This window comes from Hemiscyllium ocellatum, chromosome 32 (assembly GCF_020745735.1).
Source record: "Hemiscyllium ocellatum isolate sHemOce1 chromosome 32, sHemOce1.pat.X.cur, whole genome shotgun sequence".
In the NCBI taxonomy this organism is placed as follows: Eukaryota; Metazoa; Chordata; class Chondrichthyes; order Orectolobiformes; family Hemiscylliidae; genus Hemiscyllium; species Hemiscyllium ocellatum.
The window spans coordinates 23,128,537-23,146,682 of NC_083432.1; the positions used below are offsets into that span (position 1 = coordinate 23,128,537).

Sequence of the window (18,146 nt, forward strand, 5' to 3'; positions counted from 1 at the left end):
CAGTTTCCTTCCCAAAAAGGACATCAGTGAACCAGATGACTTTTTAAATGGTTATCAATAGACCCTTATTTTCAGATTTTTATTGGATTCAAATCCAAGATTCAAAACATTTCCCAGAACATTACCTGGCCCTCTGACTTAACAGTCCAGCAATAATACCATTAAGCCACAGCCAAATAAATTAAAACTGTTATTCATAATTTTAACTTCAAAAGTAGAGTACTGACGATATCACTGATGGTATAAGTTTAAAGATAAAACTGACATCATTAATGTTAGTGCATTTACTCATCTTGTTATGCAGGTCACCTTCCCAAAAGCAAATCTCCATTTAAACCACCAATATAGTTTAAAATTTATTAAATAAAATCAAAATAGTTGCAAAAATACTTGGCTCAAATCTTTGGATCGGTGTCAGAATGCCTTTTCCCAAACCAGATCAGAGAAAAAATTGCATATTTACAATTGGCGATAACCAGTTATTCTTGTGCCCAATTTCCAATCAGCACAAATTTGGTCTCCAAGATAAAAAATATAGTTTAAAAATTATTCTCATAATACAATACAAAAACACCACAAACACAATTAGCTTTTCATATGTACCATATTCAGCACATTTCTCCTTTAGATAAGATATAGAGATTTAAACTTTTCATAATGGTACATTTCTAAATTTTCTAATGCACAAAATATTGTATACCATGACTTTGCAGTTTGAGATAAAAATTACAATATCAATGCAATACAAGGATTATTCCCTCAATACCCAAAATAAAAGTTAGGGAGGAAATAGCACAGGATGCATTTGTTCATGGGATGTGTGCATCACTAGCTTGACCAGCAATAATTGCACATCCCTAAATAAACAGAAGTCAAAGCAACAGTTAAGTGCCTGGAGTCACATGTAGGCCAGATAAAGGTAAAGATGGTAGAACTCCTTCTTAAAGATTGGTGAACCAGATTTTGTTTTAAAAAGATAAGCAACTGTTGCTACAGAGTTATTAAGCCAGCCTGTCGCTGAATTCAAATTTCGCCACCTGCCAGGATGGGTCTTGAAGCCATATCCCCAGAATTTTGTCAAATGATTAAGCATTACTCATCAAGTGACATTACACCATCTCTCCCCCTACAGATAAGACAAACCTCCAAACAGTTTAAAGTTTATTCGATCAGGAATGGGAAGATAAGAGTCTTGATCTGTGGGATACAATATTAAATTATAGCCTGGAACTGTGCACTTGGGTGAAACCTTTGGAAGGAATAGCTGTAAGAATTTTGCCATTGGCTCAGCTGACATCAGCACTAAGGCCCATTTCTTCAATAGGTATCCTCATTGACAGCCAGTTAGATTAACAGAATGAAACAGTCAGGGAGCAAATCTCAAATACAACACCAAGCGGAGTGGACTGGGAGACCTTGCCCTACTCCTGTTGCCCTAAATACAGCATAACAATGTCACTTACCTCTTGGATCTGGTCCTTCATGTCTCCTTGCAATAATAAAAATACTCAAGTTTCCTCCGTAAACTTTAAAACCCCCAACCGCGTGCGTCGTGAAAGATTAAAATTAACCTCAAAACATTTGTTTGCAACAGATCTAAACTACATTGACAATTTGTAACTGAAAGATCAACCCAGTCATCCACTCCTAATTACTACCTAATGTTCCTTAACAGTAGCACATGTGCGACAATACTTGTTGCATAAATAATATTGAATTTGGGTCATGAAGTATGATGCTCTGGACAGCACCAAGTATCACAGAACACAAATCTATCAAGGTGCATTACCTTCAGAGAGAATAAAAGGTTTTGTTTTCTTTTTAAAAACTACATCTTTCTTCCTCTCTCACACCATCAGGTTACTAGGGCTTCTTCAGGAATACACAGAGGAACCTCGATTATCCAAACAAGATGGGTGGGCACTATTTTGTTCAGATAACTGCTTATTCGGTTAAATCGATTCGATGCCTCTCCTCTTTTCTATTGAAGTCTGTTCCACGTTCCAGACACTAGACAACAGCACAGCACGTCTGGGCCTCACCTGCCCTACCACACCCCCTTCCCCACTCCCCATTCCGTTCCAAATCCCATCCAACACTGACCCTGCCTGTCCCCTCAAGCGCGTCCAAAACCAATCTTCAACCCAAAACCACACCCCCATCTGCCTCCAGCACTGCTCACCGGGGAAGGAGGGGTTAGGGGACACACCTGCGCAAAACTCCAGGGAAAATGTAGGAAGAGCGAGAGGGGACATCAGTCACTTAGAGAGGGTGCCTATGCTGCCATCAGTCCAGGACTGTTCTTGGCAGCACTTTTAATCATTGTAAACAAAAGACACATGCAGAAAGTCTTTGATGTAATGTTTCTGTAGGGACCTCAAGATCACCTTCAGATGATCAGATTTTTGGATAATTGGTATTCAGATAATCGAAGCTCCTTTGTATTTTTAAATTTTGCTCAAAAGAGAAGTGATTTTCCTGTCGCCTCATCACAAAAGTCCTGAAAGCAGTTTCTAATTGTGCACAATATACCGAATTGCAAATTCTCTATTCTGGAGTCAAGAATCAGAGTCATCGAGATGTACAGCATGGAAACAGACCCTTCGGTCCAACCCGTCCATGCCGACCAGATATCCCAACTCAATCTAGTCCCACTTGCCAGCACCCTGCCCATATCTCTCCAAACCCTTCCTATTCATATACCCATCCAAATGCCTCTTAAATGTTGCAATTGTACTAGCCTCCACCACTTCCTCTGGCAACTCATTCCATACGTACCACCCTCTGCGCAAAAATGTTGCTCCTTGGGTCTCTTTTACATCTTTCCCCTCTCACCCTAAACCTATGCCCTCTAGTTCTGGACTCCCTGACCCAAAGGAAAAGACTTTGTTTATTTACCCTATCCATGCCCCTCAATTTTGCAAAACTCGTGGATTTTTGTTTGAAAAACTGAAAATAGTTCCCGAATTAGTAAACAGAATGAATGACATCCAATAATTTTACACCTATAACGAAGACATAATCCTGCATTTGAGCTTTAAACAAAACATACTCAAAACTACATTAACTAAAGTATATTCAAAATTGTAGCTCTGGAAAAGGCCACCATAACTTCCTAAAGTCAAGTTAATTGTTCCTTCAACCCCAATCCAAATACTTATTTTACCTTGCAATGAAATTATATCCAATGTTTGAAACATAGAAGTACCAACGATCACCGCAAGCATGAACATGACTCCAAATAAACATCAGAAATATTTGATGCTTACTAAGGTATCAAACTATGAGATTTTTAGTGGTCTGTACAACTCAAAAACACATCTACTCCATTAATGCTATGGTCTAGATGGAAAAGGGAGTCGTCTAGCTCCCTCTTAACAGAGCAGAAGGTAAGAAAGTAAAGGATAAATGTGAAAATCTTTTGTAGAGCAAGAAAATTAAAAAGTCATAACAAAACTGTTCTTTGGAAGGAACAAGGAGATTTTCTTCTTTTTAAATGTATTAATTATTCCTAATTTTAGCCCTTTGTCTTGATTAAGGGTTTGCATGGGTTCTTTATGGAACGGTTTAATTTATTTCAATTAATCCTAAATATCACCCAGTCTATGGAAACCAACTATAGAAATAAAAGTGCTGAACTCCCCCTCAACATTAAGTACCTTCCAATTAGTTAGCACCTATTATATGAAACTATAATAACAAAATGCTGGCCAACAAGTGACAAGAATTGAAATAGCCAGCTTACAGCTGAAAAATTCAAAATATTTATTAATAGGTCATGAAGCAAAATAGTCTAATACAGAGGAACTTCGATTATCCAAACAAGATGGGTGGGCACTATCTTGTTCGGATAATTGATTATTCCGTTAATTGATTCAATGCCTCCCCTCCAGGGCTCACTTTTCTGAAGTTTCTGTTTTCCTTGCTCTGCCTGCGTTGTTCCCTCTCCCTGTCTCAGCGTTTGTTTCTGAGTAGATACACGCTTGCGTGTAAGGGACCTGCAGCATTGCTGAAGCCTCCCCACCACCCCAACAGTTCAATGAATTAACACAATGAACACTTGCTAAGTCCACTCTCCGTTCAGGAGACTAGGCAGCAACACATCACGTGCGAGCCCTTGTCTGGCCCATCCAACTCCGCCCCCTTCCTCCCCCCCCCCACAACCAAACCCAGTCCCCACCCGCTCACCCCACCCATCCCCTCCCTCTCCGGGGCAGCCGAACAGGACACCAACAATAGCACTGCTGCTGCCTTTGGAGGGGGGTGAACCTCAAAACAGAGCAAAGATGTCCAGGACTGTTCTCAGCAGCATTTCAATAAACCAAGTTTATTTTTCCTCATTGTAAACAAAAGATGTGATCAGTGTTAGAAGCACCTTTGAGGCAATGTTTCTATCGGGACCTTGAGATCTTCTTTAGATAATCCAAAATTCAGATAATTGATATTCGGATAATTGAGGTTCCTCTGCATTAAGAAATGAGACAATTTGCTGGGTTTTAAATATCCAACTGGTGACTGATCTCCTGAATTTACCTATAATTCAAATAATATTCTTCCAATTTAAATGGTTGCAAGGTACCACAAGGTTGTCATGGGATGATTATATACAAGGTTCAAGGGGAATTTTGAAATTTGGATTATGCCCTGTACCCAATTATTGCACGGAAATTTTAGAAATAGATGCCATAGCTTCCACAGCCTTCAAAAGGGACTTCTGGTTCACAGGCAATATAATGGATTAGGTCAAATGTATCAAATCACAAATTCATTTCTCTACATGCTTCACTAAGCTTTTCAATCATCTTGCCTTTCCCAAAACTGCATAAGCAAATCCCCATAAATGCAAAATTTATCAGAGAGCTCCACACTCACCACTTTAATTTATCATTTGCTCCAGATGAGAAAGTTGAACTCTTGATAACTTCTCCCATTTCTTCTCTGCAGAAACTGAAGTTGTTGATAGTCCACATGTAAGAGAACTTCACTACTTTTATCTAACAGAAAAGGAAAAAGATCCTTAATTATTGCAAAAACAACTGATGACACAACTACAAAGAACAGTAGGTCCATGCTTTGCTTAAAGAATGCCTGAGAGCTGCGAATTGAAAGGATCTGGAATCCAATATGAAAAGTTTTTCAATGGCTGTTCAGGGGTAAATCTAATTCCTGTCCTTAAAATTCGCTAAATAACAAATCTACTGGCATCAAATATGGATAACAAAGAATTTGAATACCACCCAACTGTTATTAGAAATTTCAAATTCTTGTATTCTGTGCTGTTAAATGTCTTGTGCAATCTATTGCAGATGACTTCATAGAATCTGTATTTTAAGAATAGGAAATGATCAAACCAAAAGGTGAATTGGCCATGCTAAATTGCCCGTAGTGTTTAGGTGAAGGGGTAAACATAGGGGAATGGGTCTTGGTATGTGCACTTCGGCGGGTCGGTGTGGACTTGTTGAGCCAAAGGGCCTGTTTCCACACTAAGTAATCTAATCTAATCAAAACAATATTCTTGAGACTTATGGTCTGTAAGGGTGGAGAAAACCTGTCACCTGGTTGAGGAATTTAAAACATGGGGTCAGTTTCAGACTAAGGGATTGACCGTTTTAAGGCTACTTGGTTGTGATATAAATGAAACAGAGAATGTTGAATGGATGATTAGTAAACTTAGGATGACAAAGATTGGCCAGGTGGTTAACAGTGAGGAAGAAAATCTTCGGTTAAAAGAAGATATAGGCAGCTTGGTCAAATGGGAGATCAGTGGCAGATGGTATTTAATTCCGACAAATGTAAGGTGATCCACTTGGGAAATAATAAGACAAGTAATTAATGAACAGTAGGACACAAAGCCTGGAAAACAGGGATCTTGGAGTGCTGACCATAGACCACTGAAGGCAACAGAACAGGTTAATGTAGCCTACAGATCACTGATCTAGCATAGATTTTAGGAGCAGTGAGGTTATGTTGCAGTCGTACAAAAAACAACTTTGGTTAAGCCATAGCTGGAGTATGCTGTATGGTTCTGGTTTATGCAACCATATACTTCCTATAGCGCGATAGAGCAGGTGCAGACGAAATTCATCAGGATGTTACCAGACTTGGAGTATACCAACTATAAAGACTGGCTAAACATACTCAGGCTCTTTACAGCAAAGAAGGCTGCAGAAGACCTGACAGAGGTGGATAGGATTATGAGGGGCATAGATATAGGGAAATAGAAAGCAGGCATAATTTTACAGCGAGGGGATTCAAAGAAAAATGCATTCATCCACAGGATGGGAGGGGGAAATCTAGAATGCATTGCCTGGAAGGACAACAGAGACAGGGAACCTTAACTATTAAAAAGGTACACGGATGAGTACTTGAAATGTCATAAGACTCAAGGCCATGGGCCAAATGTTGGAAAGTGGGATTAGTATAGGCAGATCAGTACAGACTCAACGTGCCAAAGACACTGTTTTGTGCTACACAACCGTTAATAGAAGGCTCTTGAGCAATCCGAGCTATGATTCATTCTTCAGTCAATATCATTAAAAGTAATTCACTGGTCGATTAGCATTTCGCTGTTTGCAATATTGTTGATGCAGAATGGTGGATATTGTTGTTCATGTAACCATGATTGAAACTCAAAAGTAATTCAATTTGCAAAGTATCCTGAAATATAAAATGTATTATAGCAGCATATAAAAATAAGGGCCAATTGCTTCATGTAGTTCAGGATTCATCTTCAGCACTGCAAGTTAATTTATAGTTTACAGAGTCATAGAATTACAGAGCATGGAAACAGACCCTTTGGTCCAACACATCCATTCTAACCAGATATCCTATGTTCACCTAGTTCTGTTTGCCAGCAGTTGGCCCACATCATTCTAAACCTCTCCTATTCCTGTCTCTATCCAGGTGTCTTTAACTGTTATAATCAGTTTCCACCATTTCCTCTGGTAGCTCACTTCATACATGCACCATCCTCTGCATGAAAACATTGATCCTTGAGTCCCTTTTAAATTTTTCCCGTCTCACCTTAAACCTACGCCCTCTCAGTTTGGACTTCCCCACTCTGGGAAAAAGACCTTGGCTATTCAGCCTATCCATACCCCTCATGCTTTTATAGACTTCTATAAAAGGGCTTCTCACAGGGTCCGATGCTACAGGGAAAATAACCCCAGCCTATTCAGCCTCTCACTATAGCTCAAACTTTCTAACCCTGGCAACATCCTTGTAAAAGACCAGAATTGAATGCAGTATTCCAAAAGTGGCCGAACCAAAGACCTGCACAGCTGCAACGTTACATCCCAACTCCTATATTTGATTCACTGACCAATGAAGGCAAGCATGTCAAATACTTTAAACATCCGGTCTAACTGCGACTCCACTTTTAAGGAACTATGCGCCTCCACCAAGATGTGCAATTGTTTGGCAACATTCCCCAGGACACTACCATTAACTGTGTAAGTTTGCCTTTCCAAAATTCAACATGTCACATTTATTTAAATTCCAATCGCTCTGCCACGCCTTGGCCTACAGGCCCAACTGATCAAGGTCCCATAGTATTCAAATAACCACCTTCACATTCTACTATACCACTAATTTTGGTGTCATCTGCAAATTTAGTAATCATACTTATACTCACATCCAAATCATTTATATAAAATGACAAAAAGCAGTGGACCCAGCACCAATCTTTGTAACACACCTCTGTTCATAGGCCTTCAGTCTGAAAAACAACTGGTCTAACCCAACTAACCAGTCTACTCTGCAGAACCTAGTCAAACACCTTCTGGAAATCCATTTGGACAACATCCACTGCTCTACCTTCAATTTTTTTTTGTCACTTCTTCAAAACACTCAATCAAGTTACTGAGACAATTTCTCAAAGCACAAAGCTATGTTGACACTGCCTAATCAGTCCTTGCCTTTCCAAATGCATGTTAATCCTGTCCCTCAGAATCCCCTCCAACAACTTAGCCACCACTAACATCAGGCTTACCAGTCTATAGTCCCATGGCTTTTCTTTACAGCCTATTTTAAATAATAGTACAGCACTAGCCAACCTTCAGTTTTCCGGCACCCTTACCTGCGGCTATCAAATGATACAAATAGCTCAGCAAGGAGCCCATCAATCTCATCCATGGCTTCATATAAAGTTCTGGGAAACAGCTGATCAGGTCCCAGGGATTTATCCACCTAATGCATTTTAAGACCCCTTCTGAAATTTGGGCACTTTCCAAGTATCACCGTTTCTTTCCCCAGGTTCACGAGCTTCCATAACCTTTTTCACGATAAACACTGATGCAAATACTTGTTTAGTACCTCACCCATCTATGGTTCCACATGTAGACGGCCTTGTTGATCGTAAAGTGGTCCTTTTCTCTCCCTTAACGGATTTGTAGAATTTTTTGGATTCTCTTTAACTCTCTTTGCCAAAGGCATTTCATGTCCCCCTTTTTTCCTCTGATTTCCCTCAAGTATACTCCTACTGCCATTAAAGTCAAGGGATTCACTCAACCCCAGCTATCCATACATAACATCTCCCTCTTTCTTTTCCTTGACAGATCCTCAATTTCTCTATAGTCATCCAGAATTTCCTACACTTACCAGCTCTGCCCTTCACACTAACAAGAACATACCGGCAAGGAACTCACTAGCTCATTTTTAAAGGCCTCCCATTTTCCAACTGTCCCTTTATCTGTGAATAGCCTCTCCCAAGCCACTTTTGAAACTTCATGCCTAACACCAAAGTTGGCCTTCCTCCAATTTGGAACATTTAGATCAGATTTTCCATCACTTTTAAAATTAATAGAATTATGATCACTGACCCCAAAGCACTTTCCCACTGACACCTCAGGCACTTGCCCCACCTTATTTCCCAAGTGAAGGACAGATTTTGCTCCTTCTCTCGTAGGTACATCCACATATTAGATTAGAAAATTTACTTGTGCACTTAAATTCCTCTTCATCCAAGTCCTGAACACGACGGCAGTTCTAGCCTCTGCTCGGAAAGTTAAAATTCCCTACCGTTGCAACTTTATTATTCTTACAGATATCGACGATCTCCTTACAGATTTGCTTCCCAACTTCCTGCTGTCTCTGGGGGGTGTACAGTACATTCCCAAAAGGTGGTCATCTCTTTCCTCCTCCTCCTCAGTTTCACCTATATTACTTCACTGGATGTTCTCCCAGGAATATCCTCCCTCAGTACAGCCATTAGGTTATCCTTAACCAAAAATGCTGCTTCCCCCTCCTCCCATGTCCCCCTTTCTATTCATCCTATTGCAACTATACCCTGAAATATTAAGCTGCCAGTCCTGCCACTCCCTGAGCCACACTTCTGTAATAGCTATGATATCCCAGGCACTTGTTCCCAACCATGCCCCGAGTTCATCTGCCTTGTCAGGCCTCTTGCACTGAAATAAATGCAGTTAAATTTAATAAAATCTTCCCTCATTCTTTGCTATTCTCTTGCCTGCCTTTACTATGTAACTTGCTCCTCTTCTGTACTGTACCAGCCTGAGGTTTCTCTTTTGTCACACTCTTTTTGGGTATACGCTCATACTCCCTTACTAGTTTAAAACCATCTGAGTCGCACAAGCAAATCTCACCATCAGGACATTGGCCCCCTTCCAATTCAGGTACAACTTGTTCTCCTTACACAGGTCATTTCTACCCCAGAAGAGATCCCATTGATCCAAAAATGTGAATCCTGGTCCCTTGCATCAACATTTCAGCCAAGCATTCATCTGCCCCATGTTCCTATTTCTACTCTCACTAGCACATGGCACCAGGGGCAATGCAGAAATTGCTGTCCTTGAAGACCTATTTTTTAACCTCCTACCTAATTTTCTATATTGTACCTGCAGAACCTCATCCCCTTCTCTTACTATGCCACTGGTACTAACATGTACAATGACCTTCTGCTGGTCACACTCCCCTTTGAAAATATTCTGCATCCTTGACCCTGACACCAGGGAAGCAACACACCATTCTGATGTCTTGTTGTCAGTCACAGAAACATCGGTCTGTGCCCCTCACAACAGAGTCCCTTATCACAATCGATTGCTTGGAACCTGACATACACATTACTGTACACAGTCAGTCTCTGTACTGTTCAAGACTCTGTGCTTTTCTCAGCAGGTACACTATTCACAGTATGTGTTGCCTCACACAGAACTTACTACACTTGACAAATCATCATTGGGAAGCATTCGACAAGAGTATGGCATCAAGGAGCCCGAAGCAAACCTGAGTCAGAGAATCAGTGGGAAATCTCCACTGGTTTGAGTCATATCTAGCATACAGGAATATAGTATAATTGAAGATCAATCTCAGTCCTAGGACATAACTGCAGGAGTTCCTCAGGATAGTGTCCTAAACTCAAACATCTGTAGCTGCTTCAACAATGACCAATATGTCATAAGCTCAGAAGTAGGGATGCTCACTGAGGACTGTGCACCACTCTCAATCACTCAAGATACCAAAGTAATGCATATTCATGTACAGTAAGACCCGAATAACATTTCGGCTTCGACCGCACAGACCAAACAAGAAAATCTAACCACTGTCCCTTGCTGTCCAATGGCATTTCCATTACTGAATTCCCACCATCAACATCCTGGGGTGAATTTTGATCAGAACCTGAACCAGACCAGTCATTTAAAAACAGCAGCTATAAGGGCAGGTTTAAAAAAAAGAGCTAGGAATTCTGTAGTGAACAACTGACCTCTGAACTGTCCCCCTGCTTGTCCAACACCTAGAAATCACAAGTCAAGAGCGTGACAGAATATTTTCCCCTTGTCGGAATGGATTCAGCTCCAAATCAAAAACAAAAAGTTTGACATGCTCCAGAACAAAGTAGCCTACTTGGTTAGCATCCCATCTTCCATAATCACTTCCTCCAACAATGGCAGCAGTAGCATGTACCATTAACAAGTGCACTGTAATAATTCACCCAAGGCTTCTATGATACCACCTTCTAAATCCATGAGATTTACTACTCAAAAGGGCAGAGGCAGCAGATGCATGGAAACACTACGACCTACAAGTTTCCCACCATCCTGACCTGAAACTATATCACAGGTCCTTCATTGTCAGGGAGTCAAAATCCTGAAATGCTCTTCCTAACAACATTCAACATCTATATCCAAAGACAGCAGCAGTCCAAGACAATAGCTCACCATCAGTTTGTCAAGGACGATTAAGGATGGCAATATAACTTAGCAAGGAACATTCAAATCCCATGAATGGAAATAAAAGAAACAATCCTATATTATCAAGCCATAACACAGATTTTCAAAAATTCATGTGTAACAAATATTTGAAGACATTTATTTCTTGAAATAAACATTTCAAAAACAGAAGACTGTACACTTAGACTCATTTGTAAATAATTTCATAGCTATTTGAGGAATAAAATCTGTATTGAAAATTGATCTGGTATTTGAAGCATCCAGTCTCTGGGCGCTACAGGGAATTCACACAAAAGGGATAGTACTGTGGCCTAATTATCAATTGACAGCCTTTACTACTTGGTCCATAAGTCATAAACTTTGCATTGAAATTTCAATGTAACTATTAGATTACCTATACTGCAGCAGAGATACTGAGATTTGAAACAAGGTATAAATCAAGCTAGTTTTATTTCAGAAATAAAGGTTATTGAGAAATTCTATACCAAATATTTGCCATTTTATTTTAATATATCCTAAAAATAGTAAATTGCTTCAGTAATGTATTAGGCATGTGGAAGCATCAACTTAAAAATACTTGTAGAATTTAAAGCATAGGTAGTTTTATACCTGTTAATGGACAAAAGAAAGCCTCTCCAATAAGTCACCTAGCTACAAAATTAAGTGCAAGGTAGCAAAACTGGGTCTTTAGTTCATGAGCCTTGGTAATCCAGCCCTTTTAGCATGTCTTTTTAATTTAAGAACTGTGAATTTCGAAGTCTTCAAAGTTTGATAAAGCTGCACAAGATCTGTTTGGTTTACCAACAGATTACTCCTAAATCAAAACATGAAACATCAAACAAATGCTGATATTGACCAAACTTGAAATCTTTGAAAACAACAACATGGATTTAAACATCATACACAGAGCCATGAAAGACATTTGTGTGGTCAATAAATCCCACACACTTGAACACCCTGTAATAAAAGCTTTGATTTTGAAAGTTTATAGCTCATGCAGATGTATGAAAATACTCAAATTTTCAATTGCTGCTCAACATGGCCAGGCATTTGTTATTGGTCTGTTCACCAAGCTGGTAGGTTTGCTGGCAGCCATTTTCTCCCCTTTCTAAATGACATCTTCAGGGCTGTGTTGGCTCCTGTTATGCTGTTCTGCTTTGAATTTATGCGACTCTGTTTGAGCCATCTCCAGTTGGTGCCAGTTCCGGTTTTGGTTTTCTACTAGAGCTGTTTGTAACTCGAGTCCAGGTCAATGTCTGGATCAGTGGTGCTGGAAGAGCACAGCAGTTCAGGCAGCATCCAAGGAGCAGCAAAATCGACGTTTTGGGCAAAAGCCCTTCATCAGAAATAAGGGCAGAGAGCCTGAAGCGTGGAGAGATAAGCTAGAGGAGGGTGGATGTGGGCAGCACGGTGGCACAGTGGTTAGCATTACTGCCTCACAGCGCCAGAGACCCGGGTTCAATTCCCGCCTCAGGCGACTAACTGTATGGAATTTGCACGTTCTCCCCGTGTCTGCGTGGGTTTCCTCCGGGTGCTCCGGTTTCCTCCCACAGTCCAAAGATGTGCAAGTCTGGTGAATTGGCCATGCTAAATTGCCCGTAGTGTTAGGCAAGGGGTAAATGTAGGGGTATGGGTGGGTTGCGCTTCAGGGGGTCGGTGTGGACTTTTTGGGCCGAAGGGCCTGTTTCCACACTGTAAGTAATCTAAAAAAGTAGCATAGAGTACAATAGGTGAGTGGGGGAGGGGATGAAGGTGATAGATCAGGGAGGAGAGGGTGGAGTGGATAGGTGGAAAAGGAGATAGGCAGGTAGGACAAGTCATGGAGGCAGTGCTGAGCTGGAAGTTTGGAACTAGGGTGAGGTGGGGGAAGGGGAAATGAGGAAACTGTTGAAGCCCACATTGATGCCCTGAGGTTGAAGTGTTCCGAGGCAGAAGATGAGGCATTCTTCTTCCAGGCGTCTGGTGGTGAGGGAGCGGCGGTGAAGGAGGCCCAGGACCTCCATGTCCTCGGCAGAGTGGGAGGGGGAGTTGAAATGTTGGGCCACGGGACGGTGTGGTTGATTGGTGCGGGTGTCCCAGAGATGTTCCCTAAAGCTTTCTGCTAGTAGGCGCCCAGTCTCCCCAATGTAGAGGAGACCGCATCGGGAGCAACGGATACAATAAATGATATTAGTGGATGTGCAGGTAAAAAACTTTGATGGATGTGGAAGGCTCCTTTAGGGCCTCGGATAGAGGTGAGGGTGCAGGTTTTACAGTTCCTGCTGTGGCAGGGGAAGGTGCCAGGATGGGAGGTGGGCTGTAGGTGGGCGTGGACCTGACCAGGTAGTCACGGAGGGAACGGTCTTTGCGGAAGGTGGAAAGGGATGGGGAGGGAAATATATCCCTGGTGGTGGGGTCTTTTTGGAGGTGGCGGAAACATTGGCAGATGATTTCGTTTATGCGAAGGTTGGTAGGGTGGAAGGCGAGCACCAGGAACGTTCTGTCCTTGTTACAGTTGGAGGGGTGGGGTCTGAGGGCGGAGGTACGGGATGTCGACGAGATGTGCTGGAGGGCATCTTTAAACACTTGGGAAGGGAAAGTTTGGTCTCTAAAGGAGGAGGCCATCTGGTGTGTTCTGTGGTGGAACTGGTCCTCCTGGGAGCAGATACGGCGGAGGCGGAGGAATTGGGAATACAGGATGGCATTTTTGCAAGAGGTAGAGTGGGAGGAGGTGTAATCCAGGTAGCTGTGGGAGTCGGTGAGTTTGTAAAAAATGTCAGTGTCAAGTCGGTCGTCATTAATGGAGATGGAGAGGACCAGGAAGGGGAGGGAGGTGTCAGAGGTGGTCCAGGTAAATTTGAGGTCAGGATGGAACTTGTTGGTGAAGTCGATGAATTGCTCAACCTCCTCGTGGGGTGAAATTGATGAATTGCTAAACCTTTTACCTCCAGGTCAATGTGTTTATTGATGGAGTCAAAGGATGAGTATAATGTTTCCAGAAATTTCTTTGTTCTTTGTTTAGCTTGTCCTAGCATCATTGCATTGTCTCAGTCAAACTCAGTTCTTGTTGTCCATGTGTATGGATACCAGGGAGATTTAGTTGTGTCACTTGTTTGCTAGTTGGTGTTGATGATGCAGGTCGCTAGCTGTCTGCCCTACATCTTAGTGTAATCACTGCATGAGATTTTGTAAATTACATTCGTCCTGCAAAGTGGGTATCATGTCCTTTATTCTGGTGAGCTGCTGACCATGGATGTTGGTTTGTGTGCTGTGAAGATCCCTCGTGGTCGGAGCAGTCTAGCTGTCAGATCCAAAATGTTTTTAATGTATGGGACAGTAGCCAGTGTGTTGGGGCATGTCTTGTCGTCTTGGTGTTGCTTATCCACCAGGCACCTGAGGACAAAGCTGTGGGTGCATCAGTTTTTAGCAAAGATTTTGTATTAGTGTTCTTCTTTTCACAGGGCCTGGGACAACAAAGATAGTAGGACGGGCTAAACAAAGAATAGCAAGGGAATTCCTGTCGGCGTGGCACTCATCCCCAGACTCCATCAACAAACACATTGCACTTCAGGTCCAGGTCAAACTGTTGAAATAGAAAACTGGAACCGACACGAACTGGAAACAGCTCAAACAGAGCCACGTGAACTCAAAGCAGAACAGTACAGCAGCACTTCACAGGAGCCAACACAGCATTCCTGTCACCTAGAAAGGTTTTGTTGGCAGATATTTCGTCCCCTACCAGCTCAGTGAACTGACCAACAAATCCGATCAGCTCCCAAGCTACACATCTTCACAAAAACTTTAAATGATCAGGCATAATACAGGTTAAAACTTTTCAAGTCTACTAAGATGGAAAAACAGTCAGGCCGCAAAGAGAGAGAATATAAAGATTGGAATCTGACATGGCCGCAAACTGAGCCAGACAAATCAGCACAACATTAAATACTATTCCTAATCAGCAATGGCACTGGTGTTTATTTCTCAGCCACTATTCAAGTCACTGCAGACCCATGGACAGGGATGTTAACTATTGCATCAAAGCAAAGGAAGAGGTTTACAAAGATGCCAAAACAAAAGTTGCAAGCCTGAGAATTGCAAAAACCTTAGAATTCAAAAGGATGACCAAGAAATTGATAAAGAGAGAACACAATATTTGAATATAAAATAGCACAAAACAAAAAATGGGTTGTTAAAACTTCTATAGGTATGTAAAAAGGAAAAAGATCAAAGAAATGCAAGCCTATTACAGGCAAAAACATGAAAATTGACAGTTGGAAATAAAAAAAAAGACGGGAGCCAAATAAGTTGTGCGCGCTTTCCCTGTTCTGAACACAGATACAAGTCTCTCCAAATTAATGATGATCCAAGGGTTGAGTAAAAGAATGGAACTGAAAGGAATTAGTATTAGCAAAATATTAGTATTGAGAAATTAATGAGGCTGAGAGGTGCACAATTCCAAAGACCTGATGCCCTTCATCCTACAGTATTGAAAGAGATGGCAGAGGTGGCAAATGCATGGAAATATTTCCAAAATTCTAATAATTCTGCAAAAATACCTGCAGATTATAAAATTCCAAATCCAACCATGCTGCTATAAATCAAATAGCTTAACCTCACTAGTGGGGGGAAATACCAGAATCTATTATAAAGAATGTAATTACTGGATATTTCAAAAATAAATTACCTAATTGGACAGAGTCAAGAGAAACGTATAGAGAGGAAATATGATATTACATCCACTTTGGGAGGAGAAATGAGGATGCAGTGTATTTCTTGTGTGGTGAAAGATTGTAAAGTCTTATGATGAATCAAGGACACCGAGATCCCTTTGGACAAGTAACCAAATGCCAGCACGCACGGACAAATTCAGAAGGCAACATTATGTTAGCATTATTGCCATAAGATTTGAGTTCAGAAACAAATAAGTTTTTTTTCCTCCATTGTGGAACATTTATAAAAAAAACTGCATCTGGAATACTGCATGCAATTGAATCCCCCTGCCTAAGGGAAGATACATTTGGCATATAGGTTTCTAATTACTAATTAGAAAGATTATGGGAATAGCGTTGAAATGTGGCATTGAGGTAGATGATCTGTCAGCTTGGCACAGTAGGCTCAAGGGGCTAAATGATCTACTCCAGCTCCTATAATCAAGTTTGGCAGTAATGCTATTCTCAGTTAACAGACATTTATTAAATAACCCCACACATGAAGAACAGAAATCCATCAAGGATTTCAAGGAAGTCCATCACACTAAATCTCAGCCATGAGTCAGCACCTCTGAAAAATGAAGTGAGAAAAATTATGCATAACTTTTGAAAAGTATAAATTTGGAGACCAAAGCTTTTTACAAAATAGTCATAACCAGCTGGCTAGTGCCAATATACATTTTTTTTTTAAACATTTCTTCCATACAAAAAGAATGCAGAAAAGAACTGTTCGTAAGAACCTGCCTACCTGTGTATAGCACCAGCTTTCTGCCACAGGTCCACTTGACATTTCAGCTGGGGGTGGAGGACTTGGTACCCTTGACATCGCCAGCTTAACTATTCTTCAGGTTTTCTCAAGGCAGATGAAAAAGAGTTCTGTAGAAACCTTATCCTGTTACTGTAAAAAGGTGAACACAGTTGTTAAAGGGTGTTTGCATTTTTGGTCATTTTGCCTGATGCAACCAAATTATCATAATACTCCTAAATTCATTTTAGAGATTAAAGAAATATTGTCAAAAGAAAACAATTTACAATATTACATGATTAATTAACACACCAGATATTTCACTTTAAGAATTTACAACATATTTACTATATCCATCTCAGCTTAGAAATTCTACAGCATTCATTAAGCTGATAACATCAGGGGTTAGACAAGCCCACTGGAAGTTAATTTTATTTGAATTAACAGAAAAACTCATTGAGCCTCATTTTCCAGAGCTGTTTCAAATGCAGTTGCTAACTGTTGGATACCTAAACGTTTGCTATACAACTACCATTCATTATCCAGCAAAGAGACTTAAGCAAAACTTATTTGCTCACCATCAAAAAATGGGATAGAAAAGGTAACTAGTAGTACTTACTGCATACCCAGTATGAAGAATAAGTGCATAAAGTTACAGATCCACATTTTTTCAGTAGGATTTTAAAAAGACACCAAGAGGTAGATAGAAGGATTTTTGATCGTATTTGGGATTTCTCCATCAACCACCATTGTCACAAGATGCTGAGCATGTGAAATACTAACAAAGATCAGCACACAGAATTGCTCTGCCCATGGAGTAGACTGAAGATGCAAAGTCTAATCATCTAATGATAGAGGAAAACAGACAACCACTGCGCTACAATGCATCAGAGACTTGTTTGGCATTAAGCATCTGCAAAGGTAGATTGTCTAACATAGTACACTATGCAGCTTGAACAAATAAGTAAATATTATTTATTGGGAATTTGTAGAACTATAAATATTCAACACAAATAACTGCATAATTAGTGTAAATCATCAAGGTTAGTATCCCAATGAGATCAAGGCACCAACATCTCATTGAAACAGTCAAAAGCCGACAGGTACAGATTTGATGATCAGAAAGCACATGCAGACTTCAAAATTAGCTATCAAAGTTTCACGCTCTTTTCACTGAACTGCAAGCTGATATTTTGAAGAGCCAATACAATATTCTGGCAAATCCTGTTCATTAATTTCTTACAAATCTAGAGAAGTAGCAAAAACAAATATGCTGCAAACTACGATACAATGCAACTATCAAAGAGGATCAATGCAGGCTGTGGATTTCCTCCTATCTCACAGAGATTGAGGTACCATAACACCTGGTAAACCAAAATGAGGTCACAACACCAAGCTATAGAACCAATTCCTCAAACTCCCCACCCCACCCCCATAAAACCCATTTATCATTTGAAAAGGCTGATAAGCCAAGATAGGTAGCGATTGCAGTGTTCTTTATTGCCAAGTATACCAAAAGTTACTTTA

The 18,146-nt window shown here is 40.7% G+C and overlaps 1 protein-coding gene across 1 annotated transcript in view; it reads right to left on the reverse strand.

The window, feature by feature from the left end:
* The window catches only part of spop (speckle type BTB/POZ protein), a 121,363-nt gene that overhangs the window by 44,117 nt on the left and 59,100 nt on the right, over positions 1 to 18,146 (reverse strand). The window contains exons 3-4 of the mRNA XM_060849110.1: positions 16,623 to 16,772; positions 4,873 to 4,994 (exon numbers count right to left, since the gene is read on the reverse strand). Of these exons, the coding sequence (XP_060705093.1) occupies positions 4,873 to 4,994; positions 16,623 to 16,700 (200 nt within the window). The 5' untranslated portion in view covers positions 16,701 to 16,772. The remainder of the gene's footprint in view (positions 1 to 4,872; positions 4,995 to 16,622; positions 16,773 to 18,146) is intronic.